We start from the raw sequence: 23,737 nt of genomic DNA, 5'->3' as shown, positions 1-23,737 counted from the left end.
TTGTGAAACGATCTCCTTTGTTACTGTACTGAAGACCTTGTTGCTAAGCAGAGTTGGCGCTAAGGAGATGCACAGTCAAATTTGATATGCACATATGTTGTCTTTGAACTGGTGTTGTATTTGAAAAAACACAAACAAAGAAAAATCTATTACCCTACTTTCAGTGTTTGATATAGTTTACATGGCAACACACCGATGGCTGACCCTTATTTTCTCACATTCAACTAACACCTCCTGATATGAAAATGTCTCTCTATATCAAAACTGCAAGAGTGGCCTCTAATCAGTGATGATTATAGTATTTGGATGCTATATATATAAACCAGATTGCAAAATCCTGCAACTAAGGAAGTGCCTGCAAAAACGAAAGAAGATATCCCAAAGTTGGTGTAATGGGGACATTGCACTTCAGCATTATTTACAGTATAATTAAGAAAAGTTTTGTACAACATAAGGGTGCGCTGTGTCTTAGAGTTGTGGTTCTCATACATATAGGGGTGTATTCAATGCTTGTCGGATCTGATGGAAAGGATCCGACAATGCAGTATTCAATGAGCGGGCAAATCTGGCAGGATTTGTCCGTTCCTGACAATGTCAATCCGATTTTTTTTAAAGTCGGATTGACATTGTCGGAAACGGGACTAAAACCTGTTGGATTTGGCCGCGCTTCTGACACAGCACGTAGATCCGTGGATTTCCCCCCGATCCATGTGTTTTCTGACAAGTCGGAATTGCCAACTTGTTGTAAAAATGGCAGGGGGATTGAATAGGTCGGAACAGTTTCCAACCTAAAAAAGTCGGAAACTGCTGTCTTTCCGACAAGACAGCAATTCCGACTACAATTGAATACCCCCTATAAGCTATTTTTACATTTAATACAATGATAATTTTGGCCACTAGGATAGTCTGTGGATAATTAAGCATATTCGATGAACAATTAGAATGGAACCACCCCACATACAGTATTTTACTAATGGAAACCTGTAGAGCAGCCCTTCAGTTGCTATATAGCTAATAAGTACTTAATAAAAAGTATACTAACACCAGAATCAGAGGCGTTGGAACGGGGGGGGGGGTCAAGGAGGCAGCACAACCTCCCCGAACATGATGGAGGCACGGGTGTGGGGGAACGCTTACTTTCTGATCCATGCAGGCGGTTTCAGCATATTCTTCGGTACTATCCAGCTGTCACTTCACTGATTTATTACTGGGGTGGCATGGCTGTGGTCCCGGGATTTGCATGGCCACTCCCCCTCCCAGTAACGTATCAGTGAAGTGACAGCCGGCTAGCACAGAAGAAGGGGGGACCCACCGCACCCTGCAACAGCAGACTTCTTTCACAGGTGAAGCCGCACACGTAGATGCGGAGTATGCGCTACCCTGCGCTGGGGGGGGGGGGGGGGTTGTGTGTGTGTGTGTGTGTGTGTGTGTGTGTATGTGGTTGTGCGCTGGGGCGGTTGTGTGTGTGTGTGTGAATGTGTGTGGTTGCGTTCTGGGTGTGTGTGTGTGTATGTAAGTGGTTGAAGAGGAGACCGCAGCAGTGGCGCCAGAATGAAGTCCTAACTTCGCCCCTCCCCCACCCACCCCCAGCCTGAAATGATTCTGACGCCCCTGACCAGAATGAAGGTTATATTTTCGAAATAAGGTATTTTCTTTAACTCCTCCACTTCAAATTACATTACGGATTAGATAGTTACATTGCTATGCTTTCTTCATTGTGTGTTTAAAAGACATGAGGGGACAGTATTGAGAATGTGACACTAATAAATTTACATTGCAGCAATATCATGACTTCAGTAATGCGGAAGCAGCACATCTAGCATTTATAACCATAGCCGTTTCTCCAGCCACTTGTAGTAAATGTCGCAGTGTTTGTCCTTCATTCCTTCTTACTGCTATGTATGTGCTTAAGCAATATAAAGAAAGACTAAATACATCATAGTGCTTGCATTTAAGTTTACTAGGGTAAGCACCAAAATGGAATTTTGCAAAATGTGCATTCAAAGGGAGTTCCAAGTGATATCCCAGACTTTCCTGAGCAACATGCCAGCTGATGCAAACTGACTATTTGGATGGGCACTTTGCAGAATGTAAAACCTGATGAGAATTCAAACAGTGCTTAGGACAAAGAGCTCATTATGCTGGAAGCCTCTACTGCTCCAATCCTTAGCTGTGGGCTCTGTATATTCAAGGGCCTTGTAACAACACTGATTGTGTCTCTATGTCATTATGCATATCTTTGGCTTGAGCTGTACTGTTGTACTTTTATTTTATCTGCTTTTTTCCTATAATCTGTCTATCACATTTTGTAAGGACTTGTGGGCTCTGACATAATGATAATTTACTGTTGCTCAATTTGTCTTTATGGTTATAGATATTTATGACATATATATGTCTACATCAAGCCAGTGTACTCACTGCTTCCCAGGGATTAAATGAATCTGCATCACCTCATTTTAGGATTCATATTTCTAAGCAATAAAAAAGGCTACACATTTATAAACTTAAATGCACATAGCAATGCAATATGTATCTTTTGTCCTGTATCTTTTTTGGTGCAGGCTAGAGTATCTGAACAGTACTCCAGCGACCAACTGTGTGGTATGAAAGGAATGTTATTTTCGTTAGATTGGCAGAAGACAAGCATTCTGTTATTAAGTTTGCATATAGTGGCCAGTCATTTGTACTTTATCTGCCTGTCACATAAAGGTCTGGAAACTAATCTGAGTGTGCATGTATTAGATACTGTGCCAAGGATGGATAAGTACTATGTGTTTGTGGTAATCTGTGAAGTAACTACTTTTTACTGGAATTATAATTTATTAATAAATTGTAGGGCAGATTTATCAAAGTTTTGGGAGAGATAAAACAACCAACTCCTGTCATTTTCTAAACACAGGGCATGATGTATCAAACATAGCATTTTCAAAGTGATACATTCTGCCACTTAATGCATGCATAGTGTGTCTGCATGAGGTGGGACGGGGTGGGGGGGGGGGGGGGGTGTGTGCAGAGGAATCCCTTCTCTACCCTCTCCAAGGTAAGTGTCTCGTACTGAAGACCATAGGCTTCTATAGGCCGGTGCTGCCTATTGGGTTCAAAGATAAACGTTCTGGAGCTTGATGCATACTGGCACATTGCAGCTCCACAATGGATATTTGGATAATGTGGCATACTTTCAAAAATGGCAGTTTTTGAAGGTGTGACCACATTTTTAAGGTTGAAACTGTTAAATGACAGTAAGAAGCTGATTAGTTGGTACTTTATCTCTCTCTACTTCATCTGTCTTCAAACTTTGATAATGCCCACCACAAAGTCCTGCAATCAGGCAATAGCATAGTGATGTAAGCTCAGTAAGTCTTATCAATTTGGAGATGTTCCCTTTACCTGTTTGAAACTTGACAATCTGTACTATTACTTTAACCAGATATGTCCTCCCCAACAATGAAGAAGCCTGAAAAGCCATTGTTTAGCCCAACATCTCCACAGGATTCTTCGAGACTGAGCACTTTTCCCCAACATCATCATCCGGGGATTCCAGGAGTGGGACATAGTGGTAAGTGGAACAAATACTGTCATCTACTCCGTGTTTCCCAAACCCCGGAAATTTGTAACACAAAAACAATTTAATACAGAATACCAAATTAAAATGGAGAGGTCTGAGCCAAGAGTTAATGATTTAAGCTAGATCTATGTCTTGCACAGAAGATGAGAAAACTGTGGCTGATAAAAAAAAAATAGGTGTTTGAAGGATTCAAGCAGGAATTACATTTTTGTAAAAGATCATTGGAAAAGTAAACCAAGGTCAAGGATAAATGCATTAACATTCACAATGAATGATGACAATTAGTTGTTATGGCAACTTTTCTCAATTATGTTTATGTTCCTATGCTGACTAAACGTCCCAAACAGTATGTACCCTATTGCGTTCAGTACATTAGAACATTTCCCTGTGGAGTTAAAACGTAAATTATATGTCCACCTCCCCAACTCATAGACTCATCCAGTAACCTGTATGTTACACTTTACATTGAGTGTGAAAATCATTTTAAATTCAGCATGGTATCAGCCATTGGGGCAGATGTATTAACCTGAAGATGGCATAAGGAAGTGATAAACCAGTGATAAATGCAAGGTGATACACGCAACAGCCAATCAGCTCCTAACTATTAATTTACATATTGGAGCTGATTGGCTGTTGCGTGTATCACCTTGCATTTATCACTGGTTTATCACTTCCTTATACCTTATCCAGGTTAATAAATCTGCCCCATTATTCTTTGCCGCTGAGACATTGGTTAAAGCTAAATGTGTTTATTACTAGTTGGCGTGAGGTTTATTAGGATCCTGTTGGATATGGAGTCTGAGAGGATGTCCCCTTAACTAATAATATAGGGAGAGATTTTCAAACCTGGAAAAAGATAAAGTGGAGAAAGATACAGTACTAACCAATCAGCTTCTAACTGTCATTTTTCAAACACAGCATGTGCAGTGACAGGAGCTGATTGACTGGTACTTTAGCTCTCATTACTTTATCTCTTTCCAATCTTTGATACATCTCCACATAACATTCAACATATTTGTTTTTTTTGAGTAGAGGAATTACTAGCGCCCAATAAAAGGAACTTTGTAACTGTTTTGTAACTTTTTTTTTAACTTGGCAGATGTAATTTAAACAAAACATTGACAGCAAATAAGCAAGACGTGGCTTGTTCATTTTTCCTGATTGCCATAGAGCCAAAGGACACATTTAGTCTCTAGTATACAGAGTAATCACATTGTAAAAAATAAATATATATATATATATATATATATATATATATATTTCTAATTTATGTCTCCAATTTGTGGTGGGATTGTAGCCTCAAATCATATTATTAAGACAGAGTAAATTTGTGGGCCTGTCACTTTCTGAGGTCATGGCAGCATGACATACATTAACTAAAGTTATTTCAGGTACGATGGGTGAAATTAAGTTGCACATATGTTTCTATTTAATGAGTATGGGAATATCTTTGCTCGGCTTACTTCATTAAGTTAACTTCATTTTCTTCTCAGGGCTCTGAGCCAAGATAGATTTTTGGCTAACCAACGAATATCACATTCATTTGTAACTTGGGGTATTCACCTGCGTTTAGTGATTATCTCTGTAACCTGCCGCTGGTGTTTTTAAGTTAACCAAAGGAGTACTGGGCTTGAATAGTAATGTAAATGTTACATTCTTTTTATAAAACAGTTATCGATTGGAAAATAGAAAAAACTATCTACTGTAAGTCGATTACATTTTAAAATGTCTGTCTTGCATATGAATAACCCATAAGCTCTGTATATGAAATGACTCTCATTGAATATACCTTTATATTCTTATCACAGTTATTATCATACACATGGAAGAAGGGGTGTAACCCCATGATTTAATTGGACGTTCTGAAATGTATTTACTGATAAGCTAGTTGACAGATATTTATTTCTGACCTTAAATATACATTAATAATATGGCTAACACATACTTGCTTGTGGAATTTCATTCACTTGTGGGCAACATATAACTGTCTCCAAGACCTAAACACTATGTCCAAATAGCACACAGGTACAGGTATTTTTTTTTTCAATTAAATAATGCAAAATGGCAATTTAGATTTGTTTGCATGCATGTGGGTAAACCATACTTGCCTACATTTGAAAGCTAGGTTCAGGGAGATTCCAGGTGGTAGCAGAATGTGCCAAGCGAAGTCGCTGCACAATTAAGGGGGGTCATTCTCCAGCCAAAGGGCGTGTTTAGCTCCACTTATGGGCATATTTATTGCCACTCAGGGATGTGTCCTGCAGTGACAGATGATACCAATATTTCTATAGATATAGTGGAAAATTGACTGCACTGTTCTAATATATTTTCTTTGGCCCTGCCGCCAAATTCCCAGAACGAGAGGATTCCCCCTTAGCCAAAGTTTGCTAGTGTCTGGATATAGGCCCCGGACACAATATGTTAACACCAGTACTTTAATGAGAAAAATGGATGTATATAGATAATTATGCATATACTTGTGTGTGTGTGTCTGCATATGTGTGTGTATATATATATATATATATATATATGAAACATTTCTATTAAGTGATATACAGACCCCCACATAAATAAAAACCATACATGTAGAGGAGTGTATTGCAAGAGCACACACTGACTGATTATAGTTAATAATCAACAACGATCCTTGGTTTATATATTGTATATCACAACACCTCTAATAAGACAGACTTAGTACATTATTTTCTCAAGTCAATGTTTGTAGAACTGTCTATGTCCACATATTATTGAACTCACAGCAGGCATAAAGACATTGCCCTCTTAGTCCCGAATAACAATAGCAGACATGAAGAGAAAATCCTTTGATTTAAAAGACTTGTCTGTGGTCATGTTCCAAGTGATCCTACCATATGAGCAAAGTAACATATTGGGCCAAATGTAATAGAGTGAGAGTTTCAAAAAGTGAGAGATTTGGTAAGGTTTTTTAAAAAATTTTTAAAGTGGCAATCATTTACACAGCAAGATCAGCCTGGTTTTGCATTGTAAATGATTGCCACTTTAAAAAAAAATGAAAATCCTTACCAAATCTCTCGCTTTCTGAAACTCTCACTCTATTACATTTGTCCCATTGTCCTTTGTAGTGGAGTGTAATGACCGCTGTCACAAATGTGCAGCACTGTACCCGCTATAAAGGTATACCGGTAGCACACTAGCCTTCTCCGTCTTCTCCGACTCCTGTCTGCCATATATAAGGCAGCCATCGCTACTCACAGCCTGGCAGTGAACGGCTGTGAAGTCTCCCGTGCAGGCCCCAACCCCACGGCATTTCCGGACTCACGCAAACGCAGACCAGATTTGCACGGAGGGACCTGTAAAAGCGGGAGGACTAGCAAGATTTGTGGGGCAGTGGGAGTCTCAATTAAAAAATGGGTGTCTCCCGCTAAATGCGGGAGGGTAGGCAAGCCTGGGTTAAACACATACACTATGTGTTATTTTACTACAAATAACATTATGCTACAATCTGGTGTAAATAATGGAGCAGTATTTCTTTGGTACACTAGAATATGTATTTTCATAAGGACCTAAATTGATATTGCGCATGGAATGGATCAATTAGAACGGACTTAATATCAATGTGTCTTTGAGGGCAAAGATGAACATTCTGGCACTGTAGCCCAGACAAAGCTTAACTTTAATGATCTTATTTCAGCTGAGTATCACAGATGCTAAGCCTGCTGCTGACTGACAGACTTACACTATCAACCCTTTAGATGAAACCATTAACATAACACTATATAAAACACTGTTATGAAGCTGAAATATGGAAATCATCGTTATCAGGCAAAACAAATCAACTTATATGCTTAAAAACTAACAGGGACAAATGTTTTGTTTGATTAGAATACGATTTGTTTCTTACTTCCATATATTGCTTCTCTATAATTGTAAAACACAATCTGGCAACAAGTCCTGTTCAAAAATGTACTCAACCAAGTAAATAAAATAAATATTGATATAGTATAAACTGTTTACTTTAGCTGTTCTTTGTATATACAATTTTTTTTCCTTTTTTAAAAAAAAAAACACTTTTTTTTATATTAATTTTTGTGTTTTTTAATCAAATATCTTTGCCGAAGTGGCAGCGAGAAGGACGGGACGAGGAGGACTTTGTAAGTGTGTTGTCTCTTACACATTAGTGGCTCCAGTTATGCAAGACAGGAATAGATTTACATTATTCCTATACGCAGTTTTGACAAGTGATGGTTCATTTTACAAACAAATAGTATCCCATAAATCTTGCAGGTATGTAGTGGTCCATGGCAGCCAAAAGTCATTAGGAGTTGATGATGACTTGTTTCCCAGTGTGATGTTAAGGATCACAAAAATGTGGGTTTTGTTATCTTTAAAGGCTCTGGAGAAAATACTTAACCAGTGAAACATGTTTTCTTTCTGGGAATAATGCTTTTATTTCAGGCAATGCTAAATCAGAGAATGGTGTAATTCCTGAAAACTAAACAAGACTTCGAGCAGCCTGATCTGGGAAAGTTGGGCTGTTAGCTCTCAAGGGATGTTTGGTATTTGGGCTTTATTTGAGTTGCTAGTACAGCTGGGAAAATAATCAAATAACTGCCTTAGAAGATGAACTACAAGTGTTTGTGGGGAGTGTTTTCACAAGTTCAGATGGGTTGGACCCCCACAGCCTTGCAGCCAAAAAAATAAAACACTAATATGCCTCCAACTTTTTTTTTTTTTGTGTTGGCAGTCATCTCAACCAGGACTTCACCATCCCCTCTCCCGTTTTCAACCCAAGCTATTCTTCCTCCGGCCCCAAGTTCCTACTTTTCTCATCCAACGATCCGATATCCTCCACACCTGAATCCTCAGGATGCCCTGAAGAACTATGTTCCTTCTTATGACCCGTCCAGCCCGCAAACAAGCCAGGTAATGTCAATGTTATAGTTTTTCTTGATACTGATCAGGCCTCTGAAAAACAAATTCATATGTAATCTCCTGTAATGTGATCAGTGATTGCTGCACACTCATCATCATCATCATCATAAAGGAGATTTCAGGTGAAGCCTATAGGCGCTTGAAGAAGTGCCCTGATTACATCTTGGGCCCTTGAAATAACAGACAGCATTGATCCCTACAGTAAAGACAGGGCACTACATGCATACACACACTTCCAATAGCTTGATGAACCATGAATGCTCCTTGTTCTCTCTTAAGAATGCAGAAAGTGTCAGTGTGTGTTGCCACTACATTTACTACAGGGATCAATGATGTCTGTTTAATAATGTATGTCCAAGGTCAGTTTATCATGTGAAGAACACAGCATAGCTGCATCCACATATATTCCTGTATTAACAGTTTATAATGAAGCATCCATAATGTAAGCTATTCCATCAGATGGATTTTCGTTAGGCCATGCCTCCTTGTTAAGAAGAGGTAGTCAGCCTGAAACCCCATTATGATGGAAGAAAGTTATGAAGGCTTTGTTACAGTATCCTATGAGATTATTTCCACCTATGTTAAAGCTTGTGCTATGTATGCAGTGATATATAGGTATGTCTAGTATTACAGGTTGAGTATCCCATATCCAAATATCCGAAATACGGAATATTCCGAAATACGGACTTTTTTGAGCGAGAGTGAGATAGTGAAACTTTTTGTTTTCTGATGGCTCAATGTACACAAACTTTGTTTAATACACACAGTTATTAAAAATATTGTATTAAATGACTTTCAGACTGTGTATATAAGGTGTATATGAAACATAAATGAATTGTGTGAATGTAGACACACTTTGTTTAATGCACAAAGTTATAAAAAATATTGGCTACAATGACCTTCAGGCTGTGTGTATAAGGTGTATATGATGCATAAATGCATTCTGTGCTTAGATTTAGGTCCCATCACCATGATATCTCATTATGGTATGCAATTATTCCAAAATACGGAAAAATCCGATATCCAAAATACCTCTGGTCCCAAGCATTTTGGATAAGGGAGACTCAACCTGTACTACTATTCCTGTACATAATAGCATGTTTTAGTTATGTTTTACTTTGCCACATTTATTAACATTCTCATCATTGTGCCATTGTCGTAGACATAAGTGATGGAAAATCTGCCTGTTATTATAAATGAAAATGCTGTACAAATCACAATATCAAGATTAGCAATGGCCAGATTGGTAATGCAATATAAACAAATCCGATCTACCTGGCAGTTTAAAATGGAGCTGTCATTTTTATTTTTAACAGTTCGGACAATTTGTGAACTGACAATTTATTAAGCATACTTATAAGATACCTATCCACATTCAGTTGTATCCACTGCTCTGATTGGCTACTGGTGAAATTTCTCTCTCTCACCGGGAGATGTATGAAAGTTTAGAGATAGATAAATTGAAGATAAAGTAACAAACAATCAACTCCCACTGTTCATTTTCAAACACAGCCTGTAATATGACCGAATACTGATTTGTTGGTACTTCAACTCTTTCCACTTTATCTCTCTCTGATGTTTGATACATCTACCCTACTGTATCCTATCATTATACATATGGTAGCAGATGTCTCTGTTTTGAAATGTAGGTCCCTGTGAAATTAAGATGTTTTTTTCCGTAAGAATCTTTATTTTAAAAATTTTTGGTTATTCTAAAGTGTGTAACTGGCCACAGTTTCCATGTGCAGTCTGTGTAGTTAATCTGTCTTGTATAGTCATTTTTGGCTACAATATTTATGTCCTTGGTTGTGCAATTTCCACAAAGATTTTATTTAAATGTTCATGAAACTAAGCTCAGTTGTTCTTATGTCTAGAATTTGTTTTACACGGTATCAGACAGTTTAGCAACAGCACCAAGATCAAAGACTATACCACTAATATTTAGGTTTGTAATTGGTCAACACAGCAGTGTGCATAGCATTTCATTACAGCATTAGTGTCTGCTGTGTATTTATTAACAAAACATATCTTTTTGCCATGTCAAATAAACTGCAGAATCCAGGTCACCTTCAGTCAGTCTCATCATCTGCAGAATAATGATCCCATAGAACTACTGCTAAACTTAAGTTGTACTGCAATACCAATGATATTTGGAATACAAGTCAACGCATTTCTATTTAGGAAGGACTCTCATTATAAGACTTATGGAATATATCCATTCAATACAACAACAGACAGCCAAAGAGAAACACTTAAAAGGTCACTTTGAAATATTATAAAGCTAAAACTTTGGTAACAATAAAGATTATAATTTAGTAACTGAAAATATATAATCGGGTTAGTTCAAAAAGACTCAGTTGATAGTGGTTCCCATGGACCTACATGTGGAGGCACACTCCCCTTGTATGGCTTTCAGCATCTGATTGCTCTGTTGTTCAGCCACAGGATTTATACCGCTGTTTAATAGTACTAATAAGAAAAGTTCAAATAAACAATATTGTTGTTTTCAAACAACAAGAAGATGTTATTTTTAAAATGATTATTGGGCTGATTTCTTAATATTATAATTTTCTCCCTTATTAATTATGATTTTTTTTTTCTCATATCACACCAATATAAATTATTTAGCGTGGCATTTATCAAGTGTCACTTGACGGGACACAGGCTCCTATAAGAGCCCGTTGTGGTATGAGTAAGAAGTAAAGTGAGAGCTTACTCTATTTCGGGCATGGACCTGGCCAGGTTAATAGGATGGGGTCTGAGAGATATGGGCCACTGTAGTCTCTAGGCTACAATGGGCTGATGGTAGGGTCAAGCTCTAAGAATCTGTATCCTTTTTATAGGACCAAATTCCAACTTTGACTACAATATCCACTTATTCTGAAGCTCTCTGCTGGCTTTGCAGCGCTCCAACCTAGAAAGCAAAATGTTTTCCCTGCTAGCCCTACTTATTCCGTATATCCCTTCCCTTCATAGCCACCACCTTGTATCAGTACTTATTTCTTGATGTTACTGGAGTAGGCTGGAAGCGATGCAAGGTTCTGTCTATGAGACTAATGGTTAGCAGATATGGGAAATAGGCAACAGGAGTGGGCAAAGTATACATGTTAGTCATAGGCAAATTGTTTAACTTGAGTCTTATGAGTTATATAATAGTACTAGGCAAGCCTCATAATAGCCAGCTGATTGATATAATGCTGCTCTGCTCACCTGTGGCTCTATAGCTTTTGGTACTGCAAGTCCCAATATGCTGGTATATGTAGTTCTACAACAACTTGGGTTCCAGCATTAGTTTGTTAATTCAACTTTGTGGAACCAGAAGTCACATAATTACTTTTCTTTATTAATTTTTCACCCACACCCAAGGGAAAATTGGTCTTTTTTGGTGGTTTTAAAACCACTGGATTTACTAAAGGCAACACCACCACAAAACCCCACATTACACATTACAATACCAGAATAGAAACCACCATGTTTATCAAGTGAAGGTTTTTCGAAACTTTGCCGAAAGCACCCTAGGAACAAAAGAGGTGCCTCCGAGAGCATGGTTTTGCAGCTATCTGTGCAGTACAGTTTTTGGGCAATATTTTCAACTTTATATTTATTATAATTCATATAAAATCTGACTCTGTTAAAATACATACAAATTAATTTGAATCCCCCAATATGTTCATTAAATAATAATACCGTGAAAAGGTAATTATTAGTGTTACTCAATACAAGATAGAAACCTAGAAACATAAAATGTGACAGCAGACAAGAACCATTTGGCCCATCTAGTCCTCCCTAAACACATGTACATGCACACGCTTACACATTAGGGTTCATTTTGAATTTTTTTGTCGGGAGCCAATTAATCTGCCAGTATAATTTTGGATTATGGGAGGAACCTGGAGTACCCGGAAGAAACCCACGCAAGCATAGGGAAAATATACAAACTCCACACAGTTATGGCCATGGTGGATGATTGCACTAATAATAAATGTATTGTGCTTCCTCCATTGCTGATTAGCCAGATAGCTTTCCAGCAATTTGTTGTGGTTTCTTTTATGTTTTGTGGTAGTTTAGTTCCCTAATCTTGAGTAGTCAATTCTCCCAGAGGTTGCACGCGGTCTCCCACTTCCTGAGTGAAGTGGGCAGTCCAGGTGGCTCGATGATGCAACCTGCGCAGAATTGCACCATTGTGGCCCTGCCCCCTGCATTACAATTAGGGGAATAGTGGCACTGCCCAGCTTTGACTGATTATCAGTGTTTCCATTGAAGGGATAAGGGGAGGAGTGGGGGCAAGAAAGATTGCATAGCATACCTGCATAGAAGTTACCTTCAGCTGTAGCTGTCTGCCTGGTGGGTCAGTGATTGAATGTTTTCATACTTCTGCTCCCTGTATATAATGGACAGTGGGTCTATAAGATATCTGGCAGTGATTGTGGATAATTATTGGTACATTGTGCATGCGCAGGAGTCGTTCTGTGTGTACGCAAACAGGTCGTGCAACATAGCAAGTAACCCGACATCAGACTGTCAGTGATTGACAGTCTGATGCTGTTACGGTTGCGGCAACGACCTCTGTTTGTGAAAATGGAGGCATGTTACCTCCATTTAGGGGGAGGGAAAAGGCCAGGAATCTCTGTAAATGGACGGAAGTTTCTTGTCTTCTGCGAATGTGGTGAATACAGTGATCCGACGCTGCGTTCTAGGGCACAGGTCAGATCACTGCTGCAGCAGGAGGCGTCTGCTTGTAATAGACGATTTCCTGCTGCATCACCATACAGGGCTATCACTGCTGCTTCCAAGGAAGCAGCAGTGATAACACCTTCAACCACATCTGAATCAGGCCCTCTGTGTTCAGTATCTAGAAAAGAAAGACACAAACATATTCCATACATAAGTATTTTTAATTGAACAGTATTATACACTTTATAATCTTTATAAAAAAAGAGCCCAAAAAAATGTTCCCTATAAATGTACAGTATGTCCAACAAATTCTCTGACTGTCCTGAAAGAAATAATGTTATTAGGAGTTAAAATGAAATGTGCAGAATAGTAATCTCTTTGTTATAACAAGTACGTCAGTGTGTGGATTTTGTCAGCAGCTAGGAGGCCTAATGCAGCCTCCATGCTTTTCACTGCTTAGTTGTGTTGCACAACATATGAAAGCATCTATCTTATAGGCCCTACACACTGGTCGATCTCACTGAAAGATATGAACGATCTCGTTCATGAATGAACGAGATATCGTTCATATCTTTCAGTGTGGAGGGACCAGCGATGAACAATGCGCGGCCTCGCGCTCGTTCATCGCTGGTGCCCCGTCGCTTGTGCATGCAGGCCAATATGGAAGAAACTTCACTCCCCCCGTCACTGCCCCCCTGCCGCCGGGTCGCCCGTCGGCCGTATCCGCCATCGGGCAGCTCGGCGGCGGATCGGCCAATGTGTAGGACCCTTCAGTGCGGCCGCATTGTTCCAATATAGGTCTAGGTCCATGTGTCATCTAGTTAATTCAGCATTTAGTATATTAAGTGTTTTTAGAGTTTGATTTAATGATGTGGGCATTTATAAAAATGAGTACATAAGTGAATTGTAATTCAGTCTGATGTGTATACCTGGAGACATGATGGATAGCCCCCAACACTTCACTGGATATGGTCAGATGGGTGTGTTTTCTGTAGCAACAGTGTAGTTGCAGTAATGTACATGATTGATTGTATGCACAAGACAATAAACAAAGTTCATCATTCTAATGTATGATCAGTATGCATTCCATCCTGGTCAGCTAGAGGGAGCAGTTGACTGGCAGAGAAGCGATATGCGGTTGGTTTGAGCATCTATAAGCGGTGATATTATGGGAGTCTGGAGTGACATCACAGCACAGCATCAATATCCCAGCATGCCCTATTATTATAGTCAGTGAGGAAGTCATACTATTGCCTATAATTCCTCTTCATGGAGAACCTGCTATTGTGTAAATAGCTCTTAAAAATAGCAAAGAGCATACTGTGCTGAAACTGCACATGTCAATAAGTGACATCTCTGCTTTAACATATGCAGTGGTACATTTACAGTGGTAGCTAACTAGCAATTTGTGACAATTCAAGAGGAGGGGAAGGAAGTTTTTCTGGCCTAGGACCTTGAAACGGCACTATGCTACATTTGTCCTGATTACGTCCGGGACGATATTTGGAAACACACTGATTGAATCATGTGCATAGGTATAATGGGTACAGGATGCGAGGAGGGCCCATTCCACACCCCCATTACCCATTTACAATGCTTACCTCTCCTTGGCACCGCATATATCATCGGGGGTGGGCACATCTGCAGTAGGCTCTGGTGCAGTGCCATAGTCTAGAGAGGACAAGCCCTAGAAAAGGGGTGAGTGGGGGGCGAATTTGCAAGATAGCTGAACACAGAACCATCCTTCTCTTGAACTGCTCCTGGATTGAATGCCTATTGGTTCTATGATCTATTCCTCCATATGCCTTGAAAAAGACACCATTCCAGTGTTGAAAAGCATTGGCCAGGAAGACTTACTTCCAGGGGGACCACTCTCACCTAACATCTAAACGGACGACATGTTCCAGGGATGCTTGGTGTGTGCTGTCTGATTTTAAGATGTTTATGTCTACTATTCAATGTAGACCTAACTAAATGGTGAGAGACCAACCTCTGTTTATGTTTTAAACTGCATTTTTTATTTGAATAAACAATATTACACTATTAGAGAAATTTTCTTCTACTATATATGAAACTTGTGGGAAAGAAACTACATCCTATGGGAAGAATCGCTTTATGTCTACTTGTCACGTAGACCATCAATTTTGGTATGCGGCTGACCGATTCGAAATCATGTACTAACTTGTATAGTGTGTATGGTTTCATTTATAATACGCTATGAATATTTGCATTATGTCCTTCATTTGAGGTTATACTATAACAAAGATCAACATGAACAACTAGCGCCGATTGACTTTTTGGTGTATTTATTGTTTTTTTTATGTCATTTGAGTATAGGGTGATACTTCCTTCCACCAACGGGACAACTGCGCTGCTGTAGTGGGCGCACTTCATTTTATCTATCTTTCCGTTTTTGGCTATTCATAAAGCAGCAAAAAAATTGGAGAAGTGAGCCAGTGGAGAAGTTGCCCATGGCAACCAATCAGCTGCTACGTATAATTTTATAGCCTGCACTTGATAAATGTTATTTTAATGCTGATTGGTTGCGATGGGCAAATTCTTCACTGGCTCACTTCTCCACACTTTTCACTGCGTCATGAATAGACCCCAAAATCCTCATGCCATTTGTCCATTTAAGTGGTACTCCAACTGCACACATGATATACCGTACTTATTCCTTTTTAAATACATTTTATTTATTGAAAGTTTGCCTTTTTCACTCACTGTTACAATATCTATGAGACATTTCTATGAGACATTTAACGGATGCAGCAGCCCCAAACATAGCCTGTCTCTGTGTATATTACATGTGCTTTTTCTGAAATCTGTACAGTCACCTTAACAAACCTTGTTTACACAAAAATAAACACTGAGACACTGTAGTTTGCACACGGCCATCATTGTGCGTTAAATGTTTAGACAAGTGAACACTATGGGAATAACACACAGCAGTTTATACATTAGAACATTTCTTCAAATTCCTTCACTATGTGAAGAACACTAAAATCTTGTTTACCAGTCTTTGACAGACAAACGTAGGCTACCTACGAGTCGTTGGGGTCTTTTCATTAAACTCACATTTGGTAAAGCACACAAAGATAACATGGGTATGACATTAGCAAATATTGTTAGTGTGTGTATGATGCTCAGTAGAATCTGTAACTGAAATGTCATCACCTGTCTCTGGTTTGTGAAACCACAAAATTAGCATTTTGTAATAAGGAAGAAAAGAATTGTAATTAATGCCTTATCAAAATATTTTAGTAATTCTACTGGAGTCTCTTGGAAGTACGTAACGTAAATTAAGCCCTGATTCAGAGGTGGAGGCAGAGGCTGTCTACTGCGCAAATCTTCGCAAATATGCTAAAGAACCTACTGCAGGGATTTGTTCTTAGATTCTATTGACATCATCTCTAATCCGCCGCTTGCTCAGAAAGCTACGTTGGTCGCACCATTCATCATCTGATAGTTCCTCAGAATGTTTATCGCAAGTAAGCTGCTAGAGCCTTTACAACTGCATACAAATTCACAGTCGCAACCTTAGACATGTCCAGAAAATGGTCGAGATGCCTGCGTTTTTCTAGCCACCCTGTTACCTCCCCAAAACATGTCTCTCACTTTGCAAACATGTCTTCCCTGCATCCACTGCCGCTAATCAATCGCAATTGGTGTGCGCATTATTGGCCTAATTCATTATGGGCCTCCATTTCAGCGATGACGCTCCGATTTGGCCGCCTCCGCAACGCTCCGTCTCTGCCTATGAAATGGAGCGTTGTTGCCCCCCCTCCCCCCGCGAACACCTCTGCCTGATTGACTGACAGTGGTGATTGCATTTTCTTGGCCCCCCCCGCAGAAAATGCGGGTGCATGCGCAGGATGGGCACTGCGCATGCGCCCGCATCCTTTTACCAATTTTTGTGTTTGGATCGCGTTTTGTGATCCTACCTGAATTAGGTCCAATGACTGTGGCAGGTGCACAGTGCGACTGTGGCGCATTCTCAGTACAAATAAAATTGCTCATATGTGCAAACATCAGCACTGCGTCCGCCTCGAAGTCAGGCCCTTAGTGTTTTAAGACAACTGAACTGCTGGTTTTGTATGTGTGTTGTTTATATTGAAAATAGCTATATTTATAAAAAAAATTCTAAAACATTGTTTCTTAACATTAAAGGCAATATTGATAGAAAAGATATATATCCTCTCTGAGACGGAAAATGATGGTCTGAATGCACAGATACACCATGCACTATATGTAGTGAAGAAGTATATTGTGCATCATTTCCTTAGTTAGGACATCTGGGGGGCTGCAAGCAGCAACAGCAGGCATACAAGATGTCCTGGCAGTATGGTAAGCCTGGCATAATACATGTTGTGATGTGGAGGATAGTGCTGCAAAAAGGTCAGAAAGCAAAGCATCTGCTGCAAAGTTAGGCAACAGCTGTAAAAAAAATCTCATAGGGTCTAATGAAACATACTGTGCAATGTGGTATATTTGGCTTCAAGACACACAGTATTACGTTCGAGTCTTGTGTTTGCAAAATAAATCACTGTGCAAGAGGACTATGGTTTTAACAATCCTGCATATATTATATGTTTTAAAGTATCATAACAATTTAAATCGCTATACTTTTTTCGTCAAGAAGACCGACATTAATTGTTCTTTCGAATTCATTCAGGCAAAATACACTATACATGGCCAGATTCTTGAGAATTATCTCAGTTGAAGTGGTCTCGTACCAGCTGTAGAGTCTGAATATTTGGGATACTTTCTCAAACTTGAGTGAAATTAAAATAAGAATAATATTCTAGCAAAGCAAACAGGTTCAATGGCTTTTAACATGGTTGAGCCTCTTCAAGCTTAATTGCTGCATTGTTTAGTGTTATTAATGGTTTAATATGGAAAGTTTGACTCAAACACAGTAATGGTTAATTTTAAAAAAATGCTCAATTTACAAAATGAGTAAAACCACTGGAATATAGAAATGGATTGTGGATGTGTCAGAAAACATTTTAGAAACCTGTGGTACATATTTTATCAATTCCACTTCATAGAAACAAAGCCAAGCAAGATGTCTAGATCTACATAAAAGGTGCACCACATTGTTTTCATGAAAACGTCTTCTTTCAAGGAAATACAGTATGGCCTCCTAAGGCAGAAATGATGTGAGCTATAAGATCATCTGGGCAGAATGTGCAGCCTTCCCTTACTGAATTATCTATGCATCTGTGTGAGGGTTCCTGTTTATAGTACTGCAGATGGAAATAACAGATACCATGCCAGCTTTTACCTAGAATGAACTGTTCCTCCCCAGCCACGCTCAGTAATACGCTCTTTTAAATTGTTAGGACAAGCAACTGAGCTGTCTTGTAGTCCCCACAGCAATTTTGTGGTGTAATTACATTACCACTGCACTGATTATACTAAAACAGCTATGCCATTCAATCGAATATGTAGGGAAAAAAATTAGTCTAGTTCTGTAGAGCTCGTGTTTGTTTTAATAGACAAGCAAATCGGTTAATTTTCTTTACATATTTTTAACTACAATGAATCCGGAGGGGGGGATTTATCAAACCTTGGAGAGAGATAAAGTGGAGAGAGATAAAGTACCAACTATTCATTCCCAACCGTCATTGTTCAAACATAGCCTGAAAAATGACAGATAGGAGCTGATTGGTTGCTACTTTATCTCTTTCCACTTTATCTCTCTCCATGCTTTAAAAAATCTTCCCCAGAATAGGAGATCAGAGTAACTGATAACAGACAATGGTGGAAATGGAAAGAGATGAAGTACAAACCAATCGACTCCCCACTTTCATGTTACAGGCTGTGTTTGAAAACTGACAGAAGCTGGTTGGCTGGTACTTTATCTCTCTCCACTTTATCTCCCTCCAAGGCTTAGTACATCTGCCCTAATATTGATCTTTATAAATAGGTAGACATTAGTTGCACAGATGCATCTTTGCAGTGCTGAGTATCTGTTGCCCTTATTGGGGTTGAGTGTATATTTACACATTTAAGGCCTCATTTTCATTTTAACGCAAAAATGTGAATCAGCATGGCTGCATTTGAATTTCACGTATCGTAAGATACAGTATCTGCAGCTTTAAATCTAGTGTAGAGATGTACAAAAGTGTCCTAATCATCAATTTGGAGACTTGCACAAGAAATGACATGCTTCTATAAATGCATATATTAAAGGGTTCCGGTATGAATGGTCGACCATGTTATGATCGACAGTCATTATGTCGACTAGTATTGGTCGACATTGACATGGTCGACATGGACACATGGTCGACACATGAAAGGTCGACACATGAAAAGGTCGACATGAGTTTTTTAACCTATTTTGTGTCGTTTTTTGCGGAAAGTGACTGGGAACCCCAATTAGTGCACCGCGTCCCCTCGCATGGCTCGCTTCACTCGCCATGCTTCGGGCATGGTGCCTTCGCTTCGCTCGGCACAGATTACCGTTCCAGTCGTAGTCTACGTGGATCGTAAAGTATGGAAAAGTTCCCCAAAAGAAAAAAAAGTAAAAAAAACTCATGTCGACCTTTTCATGTGTCGACCTTTCACGTGTCGACCATTTTCATGTGTCCACGTCGACCATGTCAATGTCGACCAACAGTGGTCGACCTAATGACTGTCGACCATAACATGGTCGACCATGTGAACGGATACCATATTAAAGATACATGTCGCAATTGGATGCATCCCTAACTTAATAGACTTGCTATAATGAACTTACATTTGAAAGATCCTGAAATGCCCCTCATGGCGCAAGGGTGACCCAAGTATAAGAAAATCTGAGCTCAAAATATAGGTGCAGTGTTCTGCACATGTGCAGTCTGACATGTACGTGTAAATCACATGTTTACTATAAATCAAGGCCAAGAAACAAAGCACCTCATATGGCCTAAAGATAACTGGTACTGCAGAAATGAGTTTGTTCACTACTATGCCAACTGGTTCTTCAAAACATAAAATACATTTTGTGTTGCTGACTGCCCCAGAATCGACCATGTCAGAGTGCAGACTATAGAACTTTCTTCCTGTGTAGGAACTCTATTGATATAATCTAGAGTTGTTGGCATTCCCAAGTAAGTTTTTGGTCTTTTTGACGTGATTGGTTGCTTTTCTATGTAAGATGGCATGAGCTGTGCTTCTGTCTCCACCTAACCTTTTGCTTGCTGCCATTTCTGTGAAGTACAGGTTAGCAATAGTATCAGGTTGGGTTCCCAGTGGTGACCACTCCAGCTGTTACAATACTGGCACCACAATCCCAACGGTCAAAAATCAGATGAATTTAGTAAGTATTCCAGCTCTAACCCACCCCTCCTGCAGCCTAACCCTAACCGTCCCTTTCGACACCATGCACTCCTATGTGTCACGGGTGTGTATGCAGCGCACAATCATGGGCGCGCTATTCGTAACAAATGACCTGCAATTGCGAATAATTGCGAGCAAGATGAGGCTGGACACATCTGTATATCCCATTGTAACTGCTGTCACCCATTCTTTTAGGTTTTGTAATGTATAAACTGTTGGTGCTTTGCCAGATCCAATCAGAAGGATAACAAATTGCATTTTTTTTTGGTGCAGTCACAGGTTTAATTAGTGCTTTTTAGTAAAACATTAAAATTAATAACATAACGTGAACTGAACTTTTGTCCAATAACCCCCCCAAAACAAAACAGAATTTGACCAAGAGAGGCCAATAAGAATTCCATCCAGTATGCTAGAAGAATACAAGAAAGCTGCATCAGTACCATTGAGTTCATAATACACTATACTGCTACAAGACTTTGAGAACAAGTTTCTCTAAAAAAGTGGATACAAAGCACAAGGCGTTGTCTATGCATTTAATGAGTTAGGGGGGTATTTATCAAAGCATGGAGAGTGATGAAGTACCAAACAATCAGCTTATAACTCTCATTTTGCAGGCTGTTTGAAAAATTATTATAAGAGCTGATTGGTTGGTACTTTATCTTTCTCCATTCTTTGATAAATGCCCTTTTGTACATGCCCTTAATATAAGATATTGACGTACATCAATAGCACCAGTGAGCCTATTCATTATCACTTTATGTCCTCTTAGACATGCGGGAATTCTAATTCCTCCATGTTTTATGTTCATTGTAAGGTCTGATAGGGGCGCCTAATATTCAGCAAACTTCATATTCAGTTTTTTGGAGCACCTGCCAATGCTGAATTGCTCCAGTGATAAGTATTCCCAACCGTAGCTCGCTGCAAGTTGGATACTTAATCACCAGGGGGTCATCAGACCCTGATGGTGAATAAGCCCCCATGGCAATTTAATAGCACAGATTATTGTAGTTGTTTACATATACTTCTATGTAAATTAAATATTGAAAGTTATGTCCATCCTATTTAATATTAACATACTGTATGTAGAGCATAATATGCTTGTACTAGAAGGACAGTGTAATTGGGACATCTGTAGACTAGGGGTGAACCACCTTTTCCAAACTCTTCTGCAATTATTTTGAAAAATGTGCAAATTTCTGTGGTGGAGTTTCACCTTAAATGCTCTGTGCAGATTTCTCCAGTTCTCTTCATAGTCAACACATTCCACAGAAAGCGACTTCACAAATACAGTGTGAGAGATGCACATGACCATTCTGTGGAATGGGAAATCAGAAACATACCTTGTACGGGATCCGGTTAGGGCTAGGTGCTGGAAGGGTTAGGCACCACCAAGGAGGGTTAGGATTAGGCTGCGTGGGAGGGGAGGGTTAGGGTTAGGCACCACCGGGGAGGGTTAGGGTTAGGCTGGGGGGGTGGGAGGGGGAAGGAGGGTTTGGGACATGGTGATGATGCAGGTAAGGATGGTTTGGGTTAGGGAGGTTAGGTATTATTTATTATTATTATTATTATCCTTTATTTATATGGCGCCACAAGGGTTCCGCGGCGCCCAATTACAGAGTACATATGCACATAATCAAAACAGGAAAGCAGTGACTTACAGTTGATGACAGTTTAGGACAAGTATAGGGTAACTAAGCATAACTACACCACTAAATGACAGAGAAGTTCCAGGTGGCCAAAAAACTGCTTGATTTGGGCTGTTGAGGATAATTAAAGTAAAAAAAGGATAAGCACATGAGGGAAGAGGGCCCTACTCGTGAGAGCTTACAATCTAAGGGGAGGGGTAGACAGACGGGTGACACAGATGGGGTACATAGAGAGCGTAGAACAGATGGTTAGGATGAGATTTGGCTGGGTTTGGTAAAGAAATGGGTCTTAAGAGCCCGTTTGAAGTTTTGTAGAGAGGTGGAGAGTCTGAGGGGGAGAGGTAAAGAATTCCAGAGGAAGGGAGCAGCACGTGAAAAATCTTGGAGATAGGAGTGGGAGGAAGTAATCAGAAGACAGGTATTAGGGTTAGCATACATACAAAAGGTGTCGGGATCCTGAGCATCAGGAAACCACTGTCGGTATTCTAGCTGCCGGCATCCCATGCGCCAGGATCCCAATACCATCCTACTTGTACACTATGGCCCAGATTTATCAAGCCTTGGAAAGTAATTAATTGCACGGTGATAAAGTACCAGCCAATCAGCTCCTAACTGTCATTTTTCAAACACAGTCTGTAACATGGCAGTTAGGAGCTGGTTGGTTGGTACTTTATCACTGTGCAATTTATCACTTTCCAGGGCTTGATAATTCTGGATCCGAATGCCTTCAGTTAATTTGAGTTTGCTTGCCTCTTCTTTACACACCAATAGACTAGTTCAACTGTAGCCGGGCAGTCCAGGAAACCATGGAAGGTTATATTGGTAGACGGACAATCAGCTTGAGCTTTAATACTAATCAATGAAGTTTGCATGGCAGCACTCTGGTTGGAATTGTAGTTGTTCCTCGCCATTCCATGTGTGCTCATGGTTCAACTGTAATGAAGTCACATTACATGACTTTCATATTGGCAGTGTCTCTTCATTTCCAGAAATATCAGAGATGGATAGAGCACGAGTATTCTAAGTATAGAAAAACAAAAGGCTGTCATGGCCAAAACAATGATTAAAACTTGATTAGCTTCCAAGACAAATGGCGTACCCCAAGGCAGCCCCAAAGCTGTGATCACAACTGGCTCCATAGCTTGCCAAGCTGCCAGATGCCTTTATTGGAAAGCTCTTTGCTGCAGTTTAACACCTGAGTCCTGAGCAAGAGCTAGAGACTGACCCTGCACTCCCCCATGAAGGCAGTCCCGTAGCTGGAGAGTGCTGTGTCAGTATTCAGTACAGGATCTATCTATGTGATGCCACACTTGTTAAAATAGATCCTGGCCCTTCCATATTTCCTCAAACATGGCACAAAGCAAATCACACAAACATTTTTCTCTTTTTGAAAGAACATGTTGTGTGATCCAAGTGAAAATTTATTTGTTTTCTTTTTGACTCATGTTTTATTGAAAAATCCCTGTCCAAATAATAAAGGAATAGTAGTAATAATATTTACCATCACATTATATATTTACACAGGGCGAAGTTAAACAAAAAGGCAGCAGTTCCATCTGTACTGACCTTTTTTCCTGACCAAGTGTTCTGTGTCAGCACATTAGTGGCAAAGAGA

The 23,737-nt window shown here is 39.6% G+C and overlaps 1 protein-coding gene across 9 annotated transcripts in view; it reads left to right on the top strand.

Moving 5' to 3' along the window:
- The window catches only part of NFIB (nuclear factor I B), a 266,130-nt gene that overhangs the window by 192,095 nt on the left and 50,298 nt on the right, over window positions 1–23,737 (top strand). For all 9 annotated transcript variants that reach the window (XM_063914058.1, XM_063914060.1, XM_063914057.1 and 6 more), the window contains 2 exons: window positions 3,428–3,556; window positions 8,289–8,467. In XM_063914058.1, the coding sequence (XP_063770128.1) occupies window positions 3,428–3,556; window positions 8,289–8,467 (308 nt within the window). The remainder of the gene's footprint in view (window positions 1–3,427; window positions 3,557–8,288; window positions 8,468–23,737) is intronic.

The sequence above is a fragment of the Pseudophryne corroboree genome, chromosome 1, assembly GCF_028390025.1.
Source record: "Pseudophryne corroboree isolate aPseCor3 chromosome 1, aPseCor3.hap2, whole genome shotgun sequence".
NCBI lineage: Eukaryota > Metazoa > Chordata > Amphibia > Anura > Myobatrachidae > Pseudophryne > Pseudophryne corroboree.
The sequence above is the reverse complement of the archived record's forward strand: the minus strand, read 5'-3'. Positions and strand labels throughout refer to the sequence as shown.